Source organism: Neophocaena asiaeorientalis, unplaced genomic scaffold (genome assembly GCF_003031525.2).
Source record: "Neophocaena asiaeorientalis asiaeorientalis breed wild unplaced genomic scaffold, Neophocaena_asiaeorientalis_V1.1 scaffold157, whole genome shotgun sequence".
Classification (NCBI taxonomy): domain Eukaryota; kingdom Metazoa; phylum Chordata; class Mammalia; order Artiodactyla; family Phocoenidae; genus Neophocaena; species Neophocaena asiaeorientalis.
Window position 1 is genome coordinate 272,095 of NW_020174140.1, and position 24,975 is coordinate 297,069.

The 24,975-nt window shown below is 34.9% G+C and overlaps 1 protein-coding gene across 1 annotated transcript in view; it reads right to left on the minus strand.

Moving 5' to 3' along the window:
* The window catches only part of ORC5 (origin recognition complex subunit 5), a 73,875-nt gene that overhangs the window by 19,546 nt on the left and 29,354 nt on the right, over window positions 1-24,975 (minus strand). Inside the window, exons 10-12 of the mRNA XM_024754959.1 lie at window positions 22,808-22,920; window positions 21,031-21,078; window positions 14,624-14,734 (exon numbers count right to left, since the gene is read on the minus strand). Coding sequence (XP_024610727.1) covers window positions 14,624-14,734; window positions 21,031-21,078; window positions 22,808-22,920 — 272 coding nt within the window. The remainder of the gene's footprint in view (window positions 1-14,623; window positions 14,735-21,030; window positions 21,079-22,807; window positions 22,921-24,975) is intronic.

Genomic DNA, 24,975 nt, shown 5'->3' on the forward strand with positions numbered 1-24,975 from the left:
CAGCAAGAAAGAGCTCTTATTATTTCTTTCAACTGCACATGCATCTACAGCAACTCAAAAAACTTTCTTAATTAAAAAATAACACTGTTAAAATACACAAAATATAGAGGGCTTTGAGAAAGACCTTATCAACTGCCAGAAGGCATTTTATCTCAAAATATTTAAGGACCTATGAAGTAGATACTTAAACCTACTCATAGAAATAAAAACATTTTTTGACCTTTATTTACAGGGATTTTAAAGAAACTATTTGATAAAATATTGCTCAAAGTGGGCAAGTTTGAGAATATTATTTCAATATTGATAGGTCACTGGGGTGAGGCTATATGGGTTTTTTAAAGTTCATAGATTACAGATTTTCCCACTGAAAGCCAGATAATTAGTTGTGACTTGTGGTTCAGCCACAAGGAGGATTTGTAGCTGCTGGTTTCATGCTGTGAGTCCATAAAAATACCACAATGTTGCTCCAAACCTGTGGCTAGTACAACTTATCACCTCCTCTAAAGCATAGAAGGATTACAGCAAAACTGCTATTATATAAATCCCAACCTCAGTGTTCTACATTTCCCCAAATTCTACCTTTTATTTCTATTTTTTTCAATGGTGAAAGTTTTGTTTTTGTTTGTTTGGAGGCTACAGCAACCAAATGCACTTCAAAACTTATTAAATACTAAAGTGTTCCACTATAAAAATTATTATGAAATAAAATTATGAGCTAGCCCATCAGGACTGGAATCCTTGGAGATCAATGCCTCATTTCACAGATGAGAAAACAGACATCATAAAAGGATGACTGGCATTATCAGCCCCTAGTCAGTCACCCCTAACAAATTAATATGTTGGACATGTTAGCAGATGTTTCAAATTATTAATCCAAAAGTCCCAATGAAAAAGAATATAACATATATACCATGCAAGAGGTTTACTAGAAAACATTTTAGAGTCGTGACACACTTTAAATTAAGTACTTAATCCTAAGAATATTTAACATATTAAAAATGCTTAGCCAAAATAATGCTTCATTTTGGGTGCTCATGAATATTAGAAGGTGGTCTGCCAAGACTATGACTACTGTAGTAAAGATCCCAGTCAGTGCTTTTATCTTTTCTTCTACTGCTCTTCAAAGTTCCTGAGAATGACGCATGTGTAACTGGCATTCACTCCTGAATGGTCAGTTCTACTGAATATCAGTGACCATGGGTAATTAGTAGTATAGGGAGTGGAACCTGTTATTGAGTCCAGGTTCTACAGATTAGATATAGACATCGACAGATCTGTATCTACAGGCTATAGATACAGGTGTTGTACTAGGCACTTTATTTTATTTTATTTTTTTAACATCTTTATTGGAGTATAATTGCTTTACAATGTGTACTAGGCACTTTGATTCCTTCAGTCCTCACAACAGCACAGCCATGAGTTAGGCTCTTTTTCGAGAAAAGGAAACATCTTCAGAGAGGTTAGTAAATATTCAAGATCACTGAGCTAATAGTGGTAAGAGTTACACTGGATTTGAATACCATCTGAATTCAAAGCTTATACTCCTTACACTACCCCAAAGGGAGATGCAGAATATAGGGAAGAGATCATCTTATTGAGACAGACTAAGGAAAGCATTACAGAAGAAGGCACCAATAAGGAAAAGTGAGTAAAAAGAAACTCTGAAAGCATTTCACAATGAAAGGGGATACTGTGAGTCTGCTGGAGGTTAGAAACCCAGCAGCAAAGGCACTGCAGATAAAACAGAGGAAAAAACTTAAATGAAATTGTAGCAAAAAGGATAAAGAAGTATCTCAACAAAGGCAAACGTCCTGCCCCAGGGATACAGGTAATAGCCTTAAGAATTAACAATCAACAATCCTGTGAACAAAATTATCAGATATGAGAGGTTTGATATTACCAAAGTAATATTAATGTGGAATTTATTAACCTTATGACATTTAAACTTTTCATAAATCAAACTGCATATTATATTAGACATAAAATTACTGTTTTTAAGGTTTAATTTTTAAAAGATAAATTAAGGTGGAGGAAAAAGCACAATTTCTTAAAATCTGAAATTATTAGACAACACTGAAAATGGTATCCCAAAGCAAAACTTCCTATACATTTGTGGATTAAAGATAATTTACCAAAAAAATTCATGACTATAAATCATACAAAATATATAATAGTTGAATAAATTAAAAGTTAGCATACAGATTAAAAATGTTAAAGCAAAGATATGAAAAGGTCTTTCCTGAAACACTGGAATAATTGTCAAGAAATACCATTTTAATTACCTAAGTAAATTTAAATTTCTGTGGGGAAATTATTACTCCTCTTCTTGGTTTCTATTACCTGTGAAGACATATTCCTTCGCCAATAATTTTCAGACTTTAGGGAAGTATACACTGTTTTCCACAGCTGTTTTTGTTGTCTATTGTATCAAGCTCAAATTCAAATGAATGAAATTCAACTGACAAAAAATTAGCCTAGAAAATGGGTTTTTTTTTTTCAAAGTGAGGGTTTAGATTTTGTGCTAGGAAATACAGAATAAAGTTTAAAACGAAAGTTGTACAAAAAGTCAGTCTCTTTACCTCTAAGTTTTAGCCATGTTTCCATTGATGTTTCTCCTCAAAATATAAATTCTGGTTTTTACTCCTTGGTTTAAAATCAACAAACAAAACTAAAAATCTGAAGCATCTTACTATCAAAGAGAATAGTATTTCCGTAGTCTTTATATACACACACACACACACACACACACACACACACATATACATACATAAACATATAAATGTAACATATTGACACTAATTAAAGGATTTTATTTTACTTTAGCTTAAAATAATCAGTCTACCTAATTCAAAAGCCAAAATATTTATTTTTTTCTAGCACCTATGTCATGACTGAGGCATTCACAAAGAAAAATAAAAGCTAAAAACCTCCTTAAACGTAAAATGTTTTAAAATTTACATCTTTAATGGGGTTCTACAATATTTGCTTAGTTAATCTTTGCTCTGTGTACTATTATGTTCTTTGTTCTCATCCATCTAGGGGATGAGCTGATTATTTATGTCTTAACAATAGGAGTTCATGTACCACAGGGAGGATTTTTTTTCTTAATCCGAGAGGCAGTCACTAACAAGCTTCAGCTGGAAGTGCTTGATGTTAAAACAGTGTGAACCTGTTCCTGGGCTAATAAACTATGTTCTTTCTGCCAACAAAAGGAAATCAATTTACAACTGTAATTAAATTTTAACATGCTCATTATTTTTATACTTTCATAGGTTAGTATATATGTCAACTGATTTGTGAAATATCCTATCCTGCTTGTTTTGGAAGAGCTTTACAATCTGAAACATTAAATTATTTAAATAAAAAAACATGTCAGTGTATGAGGTCCACCCAACCCAACAAGCAACACATTTGATCTGATTTCAGGCAATGTGATAATTCATGAACATATAGCATATATCAAGAAGAGTTCAACCGACATTTTTATGCATACAAAGGAGAGGTGGTGAGTGCAGCAACAGAAGGGAGGGAAATACTCTCTGTTATTTTAACTTATTTTAAAGTAATTCAACTTAAAAATCATCACAGTGGGGCTTCCCCAGTGGTGCATTGGTTAAGAAACCACCTGCCAATGCAGGGGACACAGTTCAAGCCCTGGTCTGAGAAGATCCCACATGCCGTGGAGCAACTAAGCCCGTAAGCCACAACTACTGAGCCCGCATGCCACAACTACTGAAGCCCATGCACCTAGAGCCATGCTCTGCAACGAAAAGCCACCACAATGTGAAACACGCGCACCGCAACGAAGAGCAGATCCCGCTCGCCACAACTAGAGAAAGCCTGCGTGCAGCAACGAAGACCTAATGCAGCCAAAAATAAATAAGTAAATAAATTTATTTTAAAAAAGCATCACCGTGAATTTGTATTAAAAAAAAAAGGGCAAGGGGCTTCCCTGGTGGCGCAGTGGTTGAGAGCCCGCCTGCCAATGCAGGGGACGTGGGTTCGTGCCCTGGTCCGGGAGGATCCCACATGCCGCGGAGTGGCTGGGCCCGTGAGCCATGGCCGCTGGGCCTGCGCGTCCGGAGCCTGTGCTCCACAGCGGCAGAGGCCGCAGCAGTGAGAGGCCCATGTACTGAAAAAGAAAAAAAAAAAAAAAAAAAAAAAAAAAAAAGGGCAGGGAACGAACGGACTGTTACTCTTCAAAACACTCAGATAAACAAAAAGTGATATGAATTTTTATACCTAGAGGAACTAAAGATAGTACCTCTAACCTCTGGAACTTTTTAGCATACAGATGACTGCAGATCTTTAGTATCCAGGAAGACCTTAACTTCATGCTTAGAAGAATGGGAAGTCATTCATTCAATGAGTGAATCCCATGTTCAAGGCACAGTGCAAGAGACACAAAAATGAAGACAAAGTCTGCGCCCTCAAAGAATTCAGGGTATCAGGTGAGACAAACATATAATACAATGGCAATAACACAATATAAGTGCTATACTAGTGATATGGATAAATCCAATTACCTGACTTTAGAAAAGGTAATGACTAATAGGAAGGGAGGCAAAATGTGAATTCACTGAGAAATGGCATTTGGGGGGTGGACCACGAAACGTAAAAGACAGTTCAACAGTGGGGAGGACGGCACATGTAACAACACAACAAGGAAAACGGGTGTGCTTTCAGCGAGGAAAGCACCTTACTGTGAATGGTGTACAAGATGAATAAAGATAGTGGCAGAAAACAGTGCTAGTCTCTGAAGGGCCTCACAAGAAATGCTATGAAATGTAGACTTGGTTCTGTAGATAACGCAACTCACTAAAAAAGCGTAAGCAGAAAAATAAAATCATATTTATTTTTTAAGATTTTTGCTGATGACTGTATGCAAAATGAATTTGAAGATGTCAGTGTCAGGGAGACCAGTTAGGACAGTGTTGCAATGGTCTAACTAAGAAGTAATGAAGCTGTGGATTTAAGGCAATGGCAGTGGAGGTGGGAAGATAGGAATAAGTTTGAGACATTTGTGTTTAGGAAGAAAAACAGACTGGGCTTGTTGAACAACTAAGTGAAGGGAAAACAAAAGAGAGTTCAGAGACAATTTTCCCATTTAACTAAACTGAAAACTAGAAACTGTATTATCTTTGTTTTTCTAGTACCTAACATTGTGCACGCCACGAAGTATGTGCTTAGTAAAGGATGAACAAGTAAATGACAAATTTTGAAACTTAGGTAAGGATGCAAAAAATCACAGGAAAAGGTTTAGGGAATACTTTGGTTTTGGATATATCAGGTGTTGATAAACATGGCACATTCAGGTCTGATTGTTCTGTTGGCAGTCTGGGTCCAGAGATAGAGAAAAAGGACTAGAAATACAGAATTCAAAAGTTATCAGCAAAGGATTTCCCTGGTGGTGCAGTGGTTAAGAATTGGTCTTGCAATGCAGGGAAAGCCGGTTCGATCCCTGGTCGAGGAACTAAGATCCCACATGCCCGCGCACCGCAACTACTGAGCCCGCACGCTCTGGAGCCAGTGTGCCACAACTAGAGAGAAGCCCACACACCGCAACAAAGAGCCCAGGTACCGCAACGAAAGATTCTGTGTGCCACAACTAAGACCCAACACGACCAAAAAAATAAATCAGTAAATAAATATTAAAAAGTTATCAGCATACACATAGCATTTGAAGCCAAGGGAATACACAAGACACTCCCAGATAAACCTAGTTCCCCCTCTTATTCCTAATTATTGGAAATTCAGCTCTCCACCACTATTCAGTGGCCAAGGTGAGAGAACACCTTAGGTTCCAGAGGTGACTTGGGAACAAGGACCATAATTTCTCATCTAGGGGAAAGGACAAGGACTTGGTGTAGCACCAGCTCATGAAAAATGTCTACTATGGGCAGATGAGGCCAATATCCTCCAAAGGACTCAGATTAGTTGTGAGCTGACAAGGAATCAGGACAATTTCTCATTGGAAACCCCCTTAAGCATCAACATGTCTTTTAATCAACTTTTTACAGAGTATTTTAAAATGTAGCACACATTTCCATAATGTAGATTTTTTCCAAATCATTTAACTCCTAAATTGTTCTTATCAAAACTCCTATCCTCATTAAAACAATCCAGTCATAAAGCTCTAAGGTATGCATTTGCCTATATAGTCTCTGTACTAACAGATTTACTTGGATAGTCATGTATAAGCACATACCCATATAAACTTTTTTGTGTGTGCTTTCAGCAAAATATTTGCAAAGTCAAATAAAATTTATTGGTGTTCAGTATTTTTCCCCCAAAATTGTGAAAAGGGTATACATTTGGTATATTTATTAGAAAGGTAGTCATAAAATATTGCCTACAAAAGGTTCCAAGATATTATTTTATTCAACATTTGAAAGCATAATTTATGCAGTATATCTACCCCTTAGGCAGTATTTTACATGTCACCCTTAAGCAATGGTTCCATTTCTCTAGAGTTCAGTAAACATGTCTACTGCTGGGCTAATACATTCACAAAGGCAAAGTGGTTACACTGAAGAAATTTAACACCAGATTTAGGGAAGACAGGAGAAAGGTAGGGGTAAACACTGTCCTTTTACAAATGAAAATGAGAAAGATTTTATCCCTGGGCAACAGAGTAAAATATAGTTGTGCTTTTTATTACCCTTGGTTATACTTAGTATTCCTTACAACAATAGTGCAGCTGGTGAAAATCTTAGTTCAACTTTACTCTTTCCAAATATGAAGCACGACAAAACGGTTTTTAAAAAGTCTCCTGAAATAGACACCTACTACAGAGTGGTCTGAGAGGCAGAATGGTAATACATCCACACCAAGGGTAGTAGGAGATTTCAGAATCTAATTTACTGCACCAGTGGAGACAGAGCATCACGATGGTAAGGTTCGTCCCTGCTAGAGAAGAGCCCGCCTCTATCAAACAGCACCCCTGCTGACCTATTCATCAGCAAAGTAGGCATTAAGTAAGGCTCTTGCACTATCTATGGAATGGAATGCCTCACAATTTCAGTTGTCGTTAAGAAAAAAACATAGTAAGATTATTAGAAAATGTTAGCATTTCGGATATTTCCTGTGATTTACATAATTTACCTTAAAGGCATCAAGCATTTCAGTTGTATATTATAGAGACATTGGAATGCTGCTACAAGTCAAATGAAACACAGAAAAATTGCAAAAGAAGAACTTTTCACATTTTCTAATACTCTGGTAACCAGGGAATTTGTTTTCAGGAAAACTGCCCCTTTTGTTCACCAACTTCATTATCTATAAACTAATTCTCATACTTAAATCACTTCGTATGAATATCTTATATAGCTAGATTTTAGGATATTACGTTTCATGTTTACAAGGTTCAAATTCTTATCTAAGTGATATATGCAAAGGATAGTATTTCATCAACTATGATTTCTGAAGTTCCGTGATTATCATTTGATAAATATAATTACCTTTTAAAAAATATAAATCAAACAACTATAGTTTATATAATACACAAACAAATTTTTTAAGATAAAGATGTTTTATAAGTCTATAAAATGAGTTTATTTGGTTAAAGTGCTTTTGGTTAAAAATCTATAAAAGTAGTTTGAAATACTGCATATAAAAGAGTGACATAATAACTTTTAATCATAAGGTATCTGAAATGTAGCCATGTAACTTTAAGAAAAGCCACTTAGTTTATATAATATCCTATGCATAATATACTACTTATTGTCCATAACTTAAGTTTCAAGTTTTAACTGATTGTTTGATACCAATGTCATAATTTAATTATTAACCAAATTTAGTTATGACATAGGCATCAAACAATTGTGCTCCATAACACTAAGTTCAAGGAATGTCAGAATGAAAATTTCAACAAGTAGGTTTGTTATTTTACTTGGAAGAAGACATTTAAATATCTATATTATCAAATATCATGGACTACTGAAGTGAAAAATCCTATTTTTATATATTCACTTTACAAATTTAAGTATTAGTTTTCACTTCAAGTATTTAGGTATTAGTTCCTTTAGCACGAATTTTTTTTTTTTTTTAAACTCTTGTATAATCTGGAAGTTGCACACAATACTAATGAAGGGCAGAGGAAGCCACAGACTGACCATAAGGTCCTTGAGGGCAAGAACTGCATTTTCTTGACTTTTGTATTCTCTTTACATAACACAGAGCATGGAACATAATAGGCCCTTAATAAACATCTGTTAAATGAAATTTTAAGCAAAGAAAACTTTAATTCCAGCTATGGGAAAAAAGATCAATACTGACTGTGAATTTGAAGCTTGAATTAAATTACATTTAAACACTTTTAATTATATAAATACAGACAAAATCCCTTCACCTTAAAAAAAAACTGAAAATTATATAAATGTTCTTTCTATACATCTACCTATAGCTGAAGAAAAATGCCAAATCTGTTTTTGGTTGAATATATAAATGTAACCTGCCCTAAAATTTATAGCAAAAACATCTTCCTACAGCTATAGTAAACTAGAGATTAAGCGTCTACTTCAAAAACTTCCACACGTAAAATAACTAAATCATTCTGCTTTCTGATTAATGATAAATTCATTTCAAAAATACCAAAGTAGGGCTTCCCTGGTGGCGCAGTGGTTAAGAATCTACCTGCCAATGCAGGGGACACAGGTTCAAGCCCTGGTCTGGGAAGATCCCACATGCTGCGGAGAAGCTAAGCCCATGTGCCACAACTACTGAGCCTGTACTCTAGAGCCCGCGAGCCACAACTACTAAAGCCCGCACACTCTAGGGCCCATGCTCCGCAACGAGAAGCCACCGCAATGAGAAGCCCGCGCACCACAATGAAGAGTAGCCTCTGCTCGCTGCAACTAGAGAAAGCCTGCGTGCAGTAACAAAGACCCAACACAACCAGCCAGACAAACAAAATTATTTTAAAAACCCAAAATAATTAAATATATCCTTACCATAAACCAACACTTAAAAGAGCAAAAAGCATAAGGTTAATTAAATGCTATTACAATTAATGCAACACTTGTGGGAAAAGATCAAGTTGATTTATGACTAAAAAATTAAACTGATATAACAAACGTAAGTCCAAATATATTCTAATATATAGTATCATGCTGTGAGTTCAAAAGAAAATGGAAATGTGTATTTTTGAAAATATACATATATTACTACACTTAGCTCCATAATGCTTATTTATACTCTTGAAAATAAATTTAAAAGGATATTTTAACTTAAATTTTTTTCTTATTAAATTATGCACAACTAAATAGGAAACGATTCAGAAATTAAAAATTACTGAAAAATACAACTTGTCGATTTGGTACACAGAACTAAAGAACTATGCTCCTTTTCTCATTTTTCACTTGTTTCTTGAAATTAATTCAGAGTGCACTGTTTCTTACAATTAATAAAAAAGAACTTCTTATTTTAAACCTCCCAAACTGTAAAATTACAGTGAATTACCTTCAAAAGTAATTTCTCAAAATGCTAACTGATCAAATAAAATCAATAATATGTGATATAAGTATATGTGTAATTGAATGTCCTTAACTTTTTAAAGATAATTTTCCTTTTAAAAGTCACTTTAGAAACCTGTACCAATAATTTCAGAAATAAACTCTTCAGCAATTTTATCCTCTGGGAAAATATACAGCAATATGGCTTAATATTTCATTTTATTTTATTTTTATTTATTTATGGCTGCGTTGGGTCTTCGTTACTATGCGCGGGCTTTCTCTAGTTGCAGCGAGTGGGGGCTACTCTTCGTTGCGGTATGTGGGCTTCTCATTGCGGTGGTTTCTCATTGCGGAGCACGGTCTCTAGGTGCATGGGCTTAGTTGCTCCGCGGCATGTGGGATCCTCCCGGACCGGGGCTTGAACCCATGTCCCCTGCATTGGCAGGCGGATTCTTAACCACTGCGCTACCAGGGAAGTCCCACTATTTTAAAATAAATGATATATCTGACAATCTTAAAGAACTGTTCTCCTACTGCCTTCACCTAACTACAAGAGTATGGAGGGGGTAGGCCAGGTTGAGTAAGAGAAGATACAGAAATATCAAAACAATGAAATAAACAATTCAAAAGTTTCCAAACAATTTATCATTTTTCTTCAAGACAAAAAAAGATAAATGAAAAGCATAACCTGGTTTTAATATACTTTTGAAAAAAGGCAATTCAATATCTTTTAAAGATAATAAATGGTCCTCAGAAATGTATCTCATAACTAACTTTTGAAGGTAATACCTATACAAATTACCATTTCTTGCTTATAAATAAATGGTATTCTATTTATATTCTACCACTTATAAATAAATGGTATTCTATTTACATTCTATTCATGCTGACAGGAGAAAGAATGAAAACACCAGAATTAATGATTCATCATTCATGAAGTTTAGGTATATATAGAAAGGCTACATTTTTTTATTTGAATAAATTTTTTTAAATGACCCATGATCATGAATGTAAAATTGTATAAGGATTTGGATAAGATGAAATTATCTTAAAGGTCTAAGAAGAATTTAAAAACTATATTTCAGTTCAATAAATTTGAGCATTAACCTATTGTAAAATGTTAAATGTGCTATTATTCCTTTACTTTTTTATGAGACTAAAAAGTTAATGAGTAGAATTTTATCTAAAATTTAGTAAAGAATAAAGAAATTGAGAAGAATGCCAACTACAATACACTACTATTACTCAACTCTTATGAATTTGACTATTATTCTCAATTGGACTTTTAATAATATTAAGAGATTCCTTAAGCTACTATTTTTATAACTTCATGACAGAATAGATTTAAACAGATTTAAATGAATGTGATGGAAATAAACTTTTGCTTCAAAAGGATTTTTTTTTTTATAATTTTTTTTTGGAACTTCAAAAGGATTTTGAATGTATATACCACATTTAATCAATTTACTATATGTGAAAAATTATACATAATTATGTAACTGGTAAATGAAGCTATAAAATAACACATTACTGTAAAGCAAATCCTTAAAACAGTTGCAGTTAGACAAAATGAATAGAAAAATAATACTTTACCATCTTATATAGACATATTACAACCAATAAAAAGCAATTTGGTTCCAGGTGGAAGATATTCATGCAAAACAATTCCTTACCAATTTTATTTACATTTTCATGAAAGTGTAAAAGTGTGAGCGTGCGCACATAACATTAAATATCTTCAGGCAAATTTGTTTTGCAAATAAACTAATGTGTTAAATTAACAAACAGCTCTCTCTAAATATCAAAGACAATATTAACAAGTAAAGCTAGGTTTTCCTGCTCGTTTTAAAGCTAGAATGCAACAATATTGCCATCTAGTGTTCATATCAAGTACTTCCAATACAAATGTGGTCATATTCTTGTTTTGCACTTAAAAAATTAAGTGTGTACAGGTTAAATACAAATTGTCATTCCTATGGGCAAGAGTACAGTTTTGATGGATAAATAAAAGGAGAAAAATAGAAAACGTCTCTAAGAGATAATGGGAAGAAAAAATATAAGGCACGTGGGATAAATACCTTTCTTTTGGATGCAATTTCTGCCACATTTTGTTTTTAAACATGGTATATGTTATCTGATTTTCTTTGGTACTCTACTGACCAAACAAAAGTAAAGGTAAACTTCCTAGGGCTAGTTATACAGTCACCCCTCAGTAACTGCTGGAGATTGGTTCCAGGATACCACCCACCACGCCTCCATACCAAAACCTGAGGATGCTCAAGTCCCTTATATAAAACAGCATAGTATTTGCACATAACCTATGCACATCCTCCCATACACTTAAACCTTCTCTACATTACCTATACTACCTACTACAATGTAAATAGTTGTAAATTCTATGTAAATAGTTGCCAGTGAGGCAAATTCAAGTTTTGCTTTTTTGAACTTTCTGGATTTTTTTTTTTCCTGAATATTTTCAATCTGTGGTTGGTTGAATCTGTGGATGCAGAACCTACGAATATGGAGGGATGACTGTAACTATCCCTTTGTACCGCCCCCCGGCCCCACCTCTGTGTCCCAAATGAAATCACTGAGATCAAGTCCTACATGATTTCTCATCAAATAAACGTAAGTTCATTTAAAGCAGTGTTTTAAATACACAAAATTTATTTTGATTACTGCTAGTTAGAACAGATAAAGAATAAAAAGACTGAGGTTGTTAACGCTGAAAAGAATTTAGCTTCATTAAAAATTAAGATACATTTGGGGCTAAATTGTTTAATTACATTATAGGCATTATTGAAAACAAAGACTGGTGACATTGTTCATCTATAATCAAAGCCTCAGAGTAGCTAGTAGATCTCTAAATCAGCAGCCTATCATTATTTTTGATTGTCCATCCCTATAAACCTAGACCTGCTGCTAGGAAATGCTCTACCAATGTTAGGTACCATATGTAAGGTGTGACGTGTGGTGGTGGCAGTATTAGTACTAGATCAGAACTACAATGACTGCTACTACTGCTACAGTATAACCCCGGTTACTTTCAACTAATCTGGTGTGACACTTCACAACTGTGTCTTGCTTTTTTTCCTAGTCCCACACCTTTGGTCATATTATCCTCCCTCTTAGAGCTCTATAAATTCTATCCATTGGAAACAAGATGTCAGCTAATTTTACTATTATTTTTCCTTTTTTATTTACTCATTTTTGTACAACAAACATGTTGTATATAAATTAGAAACATTTAAAGAAAAAAATCCTCCTGATTCTCTATAGCCTGGCCCCATTTTTCACCTTTCCGGTGATACCTTCAAGTTCTCTCCTCTTGTCCAATCCAAAAGTGATCTTTCTACTCTAAACTTCTCAGCAGCACTATCTAGCATTCACTTACAGCCTTACAATATTACTTCTATGTACATGTTTTTTTATCCCCCTCCCAGAATAAATTATAAGCTCTCTGGAAGAAAGAAATGCACATTTATTATCCTTCTTTGTGTCTCCCACAAACATAATTTTTGGGCACCCAAGAAATATTAATCACATGTGATACAAACACCTTTCTGCTCTGTTTAGAAGCACTGTCTCCTTCACTTCCCTAGGCTTTAATTCTCAAAGATTTACTCATTTTGTCATAGTGGGAAAATCAATCTCTCTGAGGCTCAATTCCTTACAATAAAGATCATAATACCTGATGTCTATTTCAGTTATTGCAACAGCAAAAACAAAACAAAAACCTCACATGTTATATGTAGAAAGCTACTAACAAAATGTAGTTTGACTAAAAATTAATTTCAGACAAAAGCATCTGAATATGTATATACACATGCATACACACACACACACGGCAAAAAAAATCCCTGTAATAGATTAAAACTGAATTAGATTTTTAAAACTATCAGCATTAGGGCTACCATCCACCTACTCATCTAGCTAGTTATTTACATAACCTAATAACTCACTAGACTACCCTTCTTCAAAAATGTAATAAACGTAGACACAATTTTCTATAAAGTTGACTTATATAAAAATTATCTAACTTTAATGTCGAGCACACTGAGAACATAGCTATTTTTGGTCCCCAAAGACTTCTTTAAATGAAGAATCAAAAGTTACTATCACGCATTAGATTACAAAGTCTAATATCCATTCAGGAACCAAATTTATTTGAAGTGAATTAAAATGTAAATGCTATTATTTACATGTTTTTCAACCTAAAAACATATACATAAAATAAAATGCTCACTGAAACATCTGAGGTGACTGCTTTTCAATAAATACTAGTTACATCATTTGGTTTTTCTTCTATCCATTCATACCATGTGCTAAGTGCTGTTTTTCTGGACCATTTAAGAAATCTACTGTAACTGCATTTTTAACAAATAGGTTTTTCTTAAATGTCACCTAAAAAAAGAACCTTAGCTACTTTATAAATGTCTTATTTCCTATTTTTATGCTACTGCTGCCATCTAGTGAAAATTTTAAGAACTTAATCAATTTGGAAAATACATCATGTTTTAAAAAATGCATACTGTCGGGCTTCCCTGGTGGCACAGTGGTTGAGAGTCTGCTTGCCGATGCAGGGGACACGGGTTCGTGCCCCGGTCTGGGAAGATGCCGCAGAGCGGCTGGGCCTGTGGGCCATGGCCGCTGAGCCTGCGTGTCCGGAGCCTGTGCCCCGCAACGGCAGAGGCCACAACAGTGAGAGGCCCGTGTACCGCAAAAAAAAAAAAAAATGCATACTGTCAACCTGCAAAGTATATATATGAGGAATAAGAATATTATGGATTATTTTCTTATAAATACATTTCTAAATTTTTTCATATTTCTATATTATAATTCATCAATTTAATCATGAAGCCACTTTTTTATTTAATCAGCAAGATAATTATAATCATTTAAAAATTCCTGTATTGAGAAAAGAAAAAGACCAGAAACAACAAGTTGTTTCTGTCATCAAATTATACCTTTAAATATATGCAATTCAGTAACACCCTTGAAAATTGTATATTTGCAATTTCAATTACTTACCAAGGACGTTGTTCATTATATAGTTAAATTAGTAACATATGCTGACCAAAAATCTAAATGCCTGGAACTCTACTGATCAGATTACCTGAAGAATTCCATAAAGGTAAAGATGATACATAATAACAGATCATTAACATTACCTGGGAGAAGATATTTGCTGTTGGAGCAACTCTGCTATCCACAATACTATATAATATTGCTAATAATCTGTCTAGTGGAAACGGTTTTGGTCCGAGGAGATGATTGCTTGTCTATAAGAAAAAAAGATCATGGATTTTCTTCTTACAGCAGAACACTCACTTTCTGTACTATAAATTCCAATAACAACATATTTACATTGTATATAGTTCCCCAAATAGGCTAATAAATCTAACTTGCAATCTCTAAAAGTTTACCTGATATGATCATGATTTATCTTTCAACATTTTCTTCAAGATGTTCTGATTTACATCAACAAATATTAAAGGACTCACAAGTTACCCAGTCTAGGCCCGAACATCACCCCTATTTTGCTGTTGTAACCGGATGTTAAGTGACTTAGCCAAGTCATTTGTCAAGACAGTGTACAACCAAAACAAGGGTCTAGGCCCTAACCCCTAGACTAGAACTTACTACTAACTCCTCACCATTCCTCTTTGTGCCACTGCCTGAAAAATGTATTTGTTCAACATTAATAGTTCTAAAAAGATCAGTTACAGTAAATACTAGCTTAGAAAATGAATGCAGTGTTTCATAGTATGTGAATAAGCTGTCAGTCAGAAACAATGTAAAATTTATTAAAAATGTTTAAGATTGTAAAATGTTCATACTTGTCTACAAAGTCAATGGTACAATTACTTGTCATTAGAAAACTGCAGTGCTCAAGGGTCTATAGATAATTAGATAATTCTATTAGATAATTTTAGTAGCAATGTAATAATTTAAGTACTCTATATGAGCAAGGGCAAATAAAATGAGAAGCTTTATTTACAAGCATGGGAATAACTATTTCTTTAAAAGAATGACTGTAAGTAAAAAAAAAAACCTACTCAGAATTACAAAATGAAGTATTTACCTCAGCTATTTATATCTAAAACACAGTTTAGAAATCATTTTCCAAGTCTCAAAGTTTATATGCTTTTCTTATTAAATACTTCAAACATTTAGAAAAGAGATTCATAAATACCAATGCAACCACCCAATTTTATCACATCCTAACATTATGCAATTTGTACAAAAAAAGCATTAGATCACATTACAAACTGAAGCCCCCTTGCATCCTTCCCACATACCACTCTCCCCTTCCCTCCCTAGAAGGAACCACCATCCAGAATCTGGTGTTTTTATCATTTTCATGACAATTTTTGAACTACTACTGCTATATATGTGTCCATAAACAATATACAGCGTTGTCTGCATAATCTAATATCTCAAATAAATGATATCATTTTGGACATAGCACTCTACCAAACTGCTTTTTTCCTTCAACATTGTTTTTGAGATTTATTCATTTTGATACATGTAGCTCTAGTCCATTTTTAAATTACCCTACAGAATTCCATTTCATGACAAATCAGTCTACCCTAAAAAATTAATCCCCATAATTCATCACAAAGAATACTGTGATGGCCAATTGTGTACATTTCTCCTTGCACACGTGTGAACTTCTCTGTGGGAATGCGAACTTCTCTGTGGGAATGCTCGATTAAAGGAGGGGGCAGAGAATGCTATGTGTTCATCAACACTGCTTCTTCTTGGGCACATAGGAAGACTACATGTCTCAGTCTCTCCTGCAGTTAGATGGACGCCATCCGATTGAGTTCTGGCCAACGGAATATGGGTGGCAGCGATGTGAGCTACTACCAAACCTGGCCTTTCAAACCACTGGATCCTTTAGTCTTCTTTACCTTTGGTGACAACTTAAGAGGCCACCATGTTTCACTTGACATCACTATACCACCATAAAAAAGGCCCACATAACTCATATCCAACTGTGTCGTGAGCAATATATATATATACATATGAGCAATACAACTTTTATGTTAAGCCACTGAGGGTTAGGGAGTTGGTTTTTCACTATACCACTGTCCAGCCTATCCTGATCAATGTAAAGTACGTTCACATATTAACTTTATTAGGTATGACCAACCTGCAGAACACGCAGCCTCTTATTCTTCCACATTATCACCAACACTTGGAATCATCAGACATTTTTTTAGTTTTGCCAACCTTAGAGTGTAAAATAATACCTCAGTGCTGTTTAAAGTTGCATTTCTCTCATTAGTGAATGAGGGTGATAATCATGTTACATTTGTTAGACATTTCCAGATCCTTTTTGTATCGTTTATCCATTTATCTATTGAATTTTTGCCTTCTTCTTATTAGTTTGTATGAGCTTTAAAAATCCTAGATAGGGGCTTCCCTGGTGGCGCAGTGGTTGAGAGTCTGCCTGCCGGTGCGGGGGACACGGGTTCGTGCCCCGGTCCGGGAGGATCCCGTGTGCCGCGGAGCGGCTGGGTCCGTGAGCCATGGCCGTTGAGCCTGCGTGTCCGGAGTCTGTGCTCCGCAATGGGAGAGGCCACAGCAGTGAGAGGCCCGCGTACCGCAAAAAAAAAAAAATCCTAGATACTAATCATTATCAGGTGTATGAGTTTAAGAACAGTGGTTAAACATCATGGTAGGCTTTGGATTCAGAAGTCCTGGAATTGGATGCTGGTTCTACCACATTAACTATGTATTCTTGGGCAAGTTACTAAATTTCTCTTTAATATTCAGTTTCCTCATCTAGAAAATAAGGACAATGATAGCAACTACATTTATTAGGTCATTGTGAGAATTAAGTAAGATCATATGTGGAGCTTAACAATGTTTGGCTTATACTGCTCAACAGCTTTTATTATCATCATCATGATATACTTGTTTATATGTATTTTCTTTTCTACACAAATGCCTTGAAAACAGGAGACGTTTTATTTACCTTTTTCATCCCTAGCACTTGGGATTGTTAGTTAAATAAATGAATGGATGAAAGGATAATGAAGGAAATTGTATTAGAGGGAAGAAAGAAAAAAATACAGGTAAATGTTGAGCTATCTAAATGGAACTGGTGTCCCTGTCCTCATTAACACTTAGAAGTGAATTGAGGTTAGTAAAAATTACCAAATTCCTGAAGTGTTGGGAATAAAGTGGGGGGCAATTCAGGCTGAGAATCACACTGTGAAATGCTGCTGACACTTTTCTGATTTTCACTTTTTATTTTGTGATTAGAAAACACATCTCCAATTTAAAATTAAAGTGTTCTAGTGCCATGGAGGGCATATGACATTTATCTTCTTCACAGAACTGATTCTGTATGCTATAAATGCAAACTGGCTTCCCACCTAGAGAGAAAGCCAAAGTGTGAGAAATACCTCACTAGATTCGCTATAGCTTATTAGACAGAATGAAAGTCTGTACGAATGGAAGAAATAAGCGAAAAAAGAAACCAAATAAATGAGATAAAATGGAATGAAAACTGGTATCAAGCCAAACCAAGAAAAACAGAGATGGGAAAATAAACTTAGAGTTATAGATATTTATACCAGAACAACTAAAACTAGGAACAATTAAAAGAAGTTTAATTGTGGGGAATGGGACTATGAGTGAGGAGAGGAAAAATGCTGCTTTTTCACATAAACTAAGTGGCAGATAATCTGGTATCACATACATGCATTAGGTGAACTGAAAAGCAAAATCTTAAAAAATGAGTGTCAACTGAGGATATACAGAGAAAAAGAATTATCAACTGAAGATACATAACAGATTTAAAACAACTGTTATGATTATTATTCTCGTGGTTTGCTTTTAATGGTTGATGCCCTAATTGAGAGCTTCATGAGAGCAGAGACAATGGTTATTTTGTTCTCCACTACGTCCATAGCATCTAGCAGAGTGCATGGCATAGAGTAAGCATTCAATAAGATTTCAAAAAGAGAGGGAACAAAAATACAAAGAAACTACCTAAGCGTACACAGATTTTAGTAACTAAGCTCAGATTTTAAAATGACATGAACCAAAAACAAAAGAGGCTAACATAAAAGTCAAATCTATAAGAATAACATCAGAAGAACTAGAGCTCACCTAGGACTAAAGACAACTTCACAGTGTCTTTGTTCATATGGTTCCCTCTGTCAAGACTGTCTTCCTAGACTTGTACAAATCCACTCATTCCACAAGGATGGTCTAACGTGCCAGCTCTTTCACAGTCCTCACTGATCAGCACTAATATATCTCCCTCTACAACATTCTTAGTTTTCTCTGTCTAAAGAATAAGGCCTAAAATTTTTAGCTTTATGTTCATTCTTTGGTTTCCTTCTTTCATTCATTCAATTTATTCATCTGTGCAATAAACACCCACCAATTACCACCAAGTGCCAAGATAACAGAGGTGAAGAGATGGGCTTTCTTACCTTAACTGGTGAGTAAGGAAATTCCTTGACAGTTTGGCCTCAATTGATTTTTCTCTGAAACTCACCATACACTCCAGCCAATTTCATTATTTCTTGTATATACCCTATACTATCTTACCTCTGTTTCTTGGCTCAAATCATTTCCTCAACTAAAATGTCTTCTCCTCCCATCTTTGCATATCTAATCCTCACCATTCCTGAGTGCCCACTCAAAATGCAAGCCCTACTATACATCCTTCCCTCCCTACCTCAGCCAGAAGTACTCTCTCCTCCTACCCATCCTTTATGACCCAAAGCAGCTACATACATACGAAAGAGGGTACAAAATCAATGATCTGCCTATAGTGGAGAGCCTAATCAGAGATGTCTCAGTGAAAGGGCATACTAGAAAAGTCTTTCCATGCCAAGCAAATGGATTTGGTGAGGAAATCTGCCTGCCAAACTCTAGCTCTGTGTGAATGGGAGAAAAAAAGGCTTCCCTGTGACTTTTAACTAGAAGCCAGAGCTAATACTGATGTGGGGGCAGAATTCACAATAGCTTTGTGGTCTGCAAGTCCCCAGGCTGAGAACTGAATTTCAAATGATCCCAGGTTACCAGTGTTCACAAGTGCTTGCAGAGAAGTACGCGTAAAACCTTTCAAAGGAACACATCTCAGGCCTCAAAAATTCAAAGATTAAGTTCAGCCAACAATTAAAAATAATAAAATGTTCAGGAAACAGGACATTATGTGCTCAAATCAGCAAAAATAGAAAACGTGGAATTAGACTAACAAGGACTTCTAACACTGAAATATAAGACACAGAATATTAAATAGGTTTTTTTATGTTAAAGAAAAATATGACTAGGGAAAAATATTAAAGTGATCAGATAGACTTGAAATGAACCAGTAAAATTTCTGAAGATTACACATAACATTACTGAAATTACAAAATTGATGTAAATAGCAGATCAGACAAAGGTGAAGAGAAAATAAGAACAGAGAACTGAAGAAATTACCCAGAATACATCACACAGAGATGAAAGGGAATGGAGAATATAAAGACTTAAAAAACACAGATGGTAGAGTGAAAAGGTCTATCATAAGCCTAACCAGCGTCTCAGGAAAACATGTCAGAGAGAATGGAGGAGAGGCAATATTTGAAAAGTTAATGACTGAGAATTTACCAGAATTAAATAAAGGCATCATTATTCAAATTTAGGAAGCAAAACTAATGCCAAGTAAAAAGAAATTCAATCCCAGATACACTACAGAGAAACTGTAAGAAGACTAAAGTAAAAGGAGAAGAGAACTTGAAAGCAGCCAGAGAAAACAGAGGAATAACACAGGAATAAGACTCACAGCAGTTTTTTTTTTAGCAGTAATAAAGCCAGAAGACAGTAAAACAATGTCCTCAATTCAGAAGCATATACTGAGCAAAACTGCTTTTAACAATGAGAGTGAGAAACAAAACTCACAGCTTCTATAGTGCAAAGTTTACAGTTCTAACTTCTCTATCTTCTGCCAGGAGAAACCGCAGTGGTTAAGATGTACAAGAGAGCTGAACAGTCTAAATGCTCCTTTTGGAAATTTCAACTTGCCCCACACCCCTACCTTCAAAGTTGCTTAGTGTTTCTAATTCCTAAGCTTTTCCAGATTCCTTGGGTCAAATCAGCTTCTTTTGGGGGTTACGTTTTCGCCTTCTCTGATGTGCTTAGTCACCGACATATCTATCTACTAGTCAATTCCAATTTTATAGATCTCTCATCTGCTTAGTCCTTATTAGTTTAACCTTTTTAATTTCTTCAATGCCATCTTTGTGGTGTTTCAAAGGGGAAAGGAGGAAATTAAGCTATATTTAATTAAAAATTCCAGGGTGACCTTTTTCATCTATTAATTCACTAGAAAAATTTTGTGAACTCCCTTTTATCTCTAGAACCAGCTCACCTGAATTGTGCCTCCCCAATCACTGTATCCAACATAACAAAACACTACTACAGCATTATGATGGTACCATATCAATACAAGTAACTTCTTACATCCAAATGACTAGGTAAATGCATACAATTATGCATTTATCAACTTCCTATAATATTCTAAATTTGTAAGTTTTTCCCATTAAAGAAATTACAACATAAATACCTTTTCGTGTTTCTTTAGAAAGTTGGTTTTCTTGATTTTCCCATGATGCTGCAATCAAGCAAAATAATTTTTAAGATGAAAGATAGTATTCCACAAAACCAGAAAGCATAATTTGTTTAAAACATGACACACGTAAGAGTAACTTATGTATCTTAGGCTTTTTTATTTTATTCTATTTATCACCTAAAACATCACCTTAAAATACCAACATATTTTAGGCTTTTTAAATCAATTTTGATCGTATACAGGATTACTTGTGCATGTAAAGAAAGAGGTCTCAAAATAAAAGTGATATTTCCTAAAAGAACTTATATTGATTTATTACAGCACATTTATTTCTATAAAAACAAAACTTCCAAAGATAAACGGGTTTTCAATTCATTCTGTAAGGCAGGCTGTCAATTCACATAAAACTGAGAGCATTTAGTTAAGCACTTGGGATTCAATAGTAGGGAAAAAATATAGATGCAGTCCTTGCCCTCTTGAAACCAAAGACTAGTGGTAGAGATAGGCAAAAAATAAACAGACAAAAATGTATTATATTTAATAATAAATCAAACAGCATATTATTTGCTTTCAAGAAGAAAATTCTAAAATGAGATTTCTCCAACTAATATACATGCAGAGAGCCTCCTGAATGTTCTGGATAATGATGTATGGAGTACATGATACTATAGTAGGAGCTTCAGAACAATAAAGGAGTTACTACCCTTAAAATCATTCCCATCTCTCATATTTTTAACAAAACCTTAGTTAAATTTTTTTTAATGTAGAATTATTACCTAGGTAAGGTATATCTGAACTCTTCTTCTGTGAAACTACCTACTTCACCCATTCAGGCTGTGATCTTAAAGTGAGAAGTCAAAAATAAATGATTAAAGGGGGAAAAAAAAAGAACAGGTGGAATTTAAGCATGTAGAGATTGGAGAGGAAGGAATTCTAGATGGAGAAACCAATGTAAACAAAAGCTTGGGGAGTTAGGAAAAACAGCTAAGTTCTGGAAACAGAAAAGTTAAGTTTGAATTTTTTTTATTAATCAGCTTGTAATTGGACTTGCTCAGGATGTGTAGCAAAATATATCTGGTTGCAAGGATAATTTTCATCCACTTGACATAATGCCTTGGTAAGAGAGTGAGTGTTATAGGGAGAACACCACACAGAGCACCCGAGTTCACTCTGGAGGAGAGTTGGTCTTTGCTTAGGTGGAAGGTGATTGAGGTAATGGCTCACGCATCCTAAAGAAACCCTTTTGGGAAGTTTAAGTGTGAGGAATGCTCCATTGATGGATGAAGTTCTGAGGGCCTCTAAATTTTCTTATCAACATTCATTTCAGGAATATTGTTTTTTGCTGTCATTTTCAGACTAATTTGTCTTTCAAAATTCAGCAAGCAATGCTACCCCCTCCATGAAGCCTTCTTTCCTCAACACTTCCCTGCAAGTTGTTTATCATATCATGCTTACTAGACACTAATACCACCCCTCTTTTTTAGCCTGTCTGCTCCAAGACTGTCCCCACCCCAAAAGTGGCACTCACTCACCCCCAATATCCTAAAGAAAGTTCTCAAATAACACTGTTGACTGGCAAAGGTAAAGTGAGAAATAAAGAATAAATGATTAAAGGAAAATAAACAAACAAAATCTTTAAAGAATGAGTCCTAAATACATATTCAGCAATCTCTTATTCTAATCTCTATCCCTTACAAATTTACAGGTGTTGAGGAATTTCAAAATATTCCCTAGATCTGCAAAAATAAAGTGAAAAAGAAATAATGATTACCTTAAGAAAAAACCTTTTGTCAGTTCTTGCTGGATTATAAGAAGCGAGGTATGCAGCAATGAGAATAAACTTAGAGTAATATGGAAGTTCCACGTGAGTATATGCCGAGAGACCTAGAAAACAAAATACTTTTATGAAGGTATTTAACGGGCTACCATTAGATTTTAAGTATCTCTTACCTTTTCTCACTTATCTTTTGACTTCCATATGGTACCCTCTAGTCAAAAGATTTTAAAGTGCCCTGAGCTTAAAGTGCCATGATAATGACGGTGGTGGGGAAAACATTATCGTTAATGATATGTTCTGCTCATTCTGTTATTGTTTGGCTCCGCCTCTTCTAACCGCCTCTTCTAAAGTCCTGATCTTCAAAGCCACACTCTCCATTAAACCTTCCCTGATGCTCCCCTACCACACCAAAAGAGAAAATTTGTCTCTACTGTGAATTCCTACTTCGTGTATCTTACTTACGATCCACATAAATTTATACCTTATATAAAGAATTAATTAAACATAAGTGATATTTCTTACTAAGCTACAGTGTTCACTGAAGGAGCCAAGTCTAATGTTTTTTTGTATCCCTACAGTACCTTGTACAAATAACTGAATGAATGGATAAATAAAACAACAGAGTCAGTCAAGCAGCAATGATTTTTATGGGAAGGGAAAAAGGAATCTGATATTTACTGAAATATCTAGTATGTGTAAGGTGCTTACATAATGATTACACAATGTGCTAGGTGCTTTCCTTAAGCATCTCTGAATCTCTGCAGTAACTTAAAAGTAGATATTCTTTCCATTTTAGATAAAGACACTGAGTTGGGCTCAAGGCCACACAGGCAGCAGAGCAAATTACTGCAGATTTTTTTTAAACTCTAGTATCTATTTCTTTCCATTACAACACACAACTGAAAATCACTTGTATGGTACTTCAAGCATTTAAAAACCAAAACAGGGACTTCCCTAGTGGTCCAGTGGTGAAGAATCCACCTTACAATGCAGGGGAAACAGGTTCGATCCCTGGTCAGGGAACTAAGATCCCACATACCGCAGGGCAACTAGCCTGCGCACCACAACTACTGAGCTTGCGCGCCTCAACTAGAGAGTGTGCCACAAACTACAGAGCCCATGCACTCTGGAACCCAAGCGCCACAACTAGAGAGAGAAAACCCAACTGCCACAACTAGAGAGGAGCCCGCACGCTGAAAGATCCCACGTGCTTCAATGAAGATCCCGCATTCCACAACTAATTCCTGGCACTGCCAAAAATAAATAAAATAAACAATCAATAAATCTTTAAAAATAAATAAATAAAAATAAAAACCGAAATGGAATCTCAATACCACTTCATTTCATACCACTTCCCCCACTGACCCAACTAACTGGCTAGTGACCCAACTTTTATATAAGAGTATTTTAGATAGTTGCTTTACTTTTTTTTAAAGTAAAAGTAAAGTTGACCCATACAGGGTGGGGGAATGTTAGGGGCACAGACACCCCTCTCCTCCACAGTAGAAAATCTGCATATAACTTTTGACTCCCAAAAAACGTAACTAGTAATAGCCTACTGTTGACTGGAAGCCTACTGATAACAGTCAATTAACACATATTTTGTATGTTATATGTATACCTACATATATATTATGCATTCATGGCATACCTAACTTTTTCTTAATTTTTCTGATATTTCTAGGCTATGCAGTTCGTCTGCCAGTTTTTTCAAATTGTTGTGTATCTCCAAAACATTTTCCAATACATTTATTGAAAAAAAATCCGTGTATAAGTGGACCCATGCAATTCAAATCTGTGTTGTTCAAGGGTCAACTGTAGTTCTGTTGGGATAAACCCAAAGTAAGTTTCTTTAAAGAAAACAAAAGCACAAAACTTCCAAAATATAACCAAATGAAATGCATCCCCCAAACTACATTAACATAAAATTGAATTTTATTACATAACTCATGAAATACATATATACTGAGATAACATTAGGTATACAATTGATTGTTTTAACACAAGCATTTAAAGAAATATAAACTGCTTGGTTTTCACATGATATAACCCAACATGTAGAAACTGGTATTCAAACTTCATTTCTTCCTATTACATTGGTGTGTTGCTTAAAAGAAAATCATTAATTAAAATATCATGGTAGGGAATTCCCTGGTGGTCCA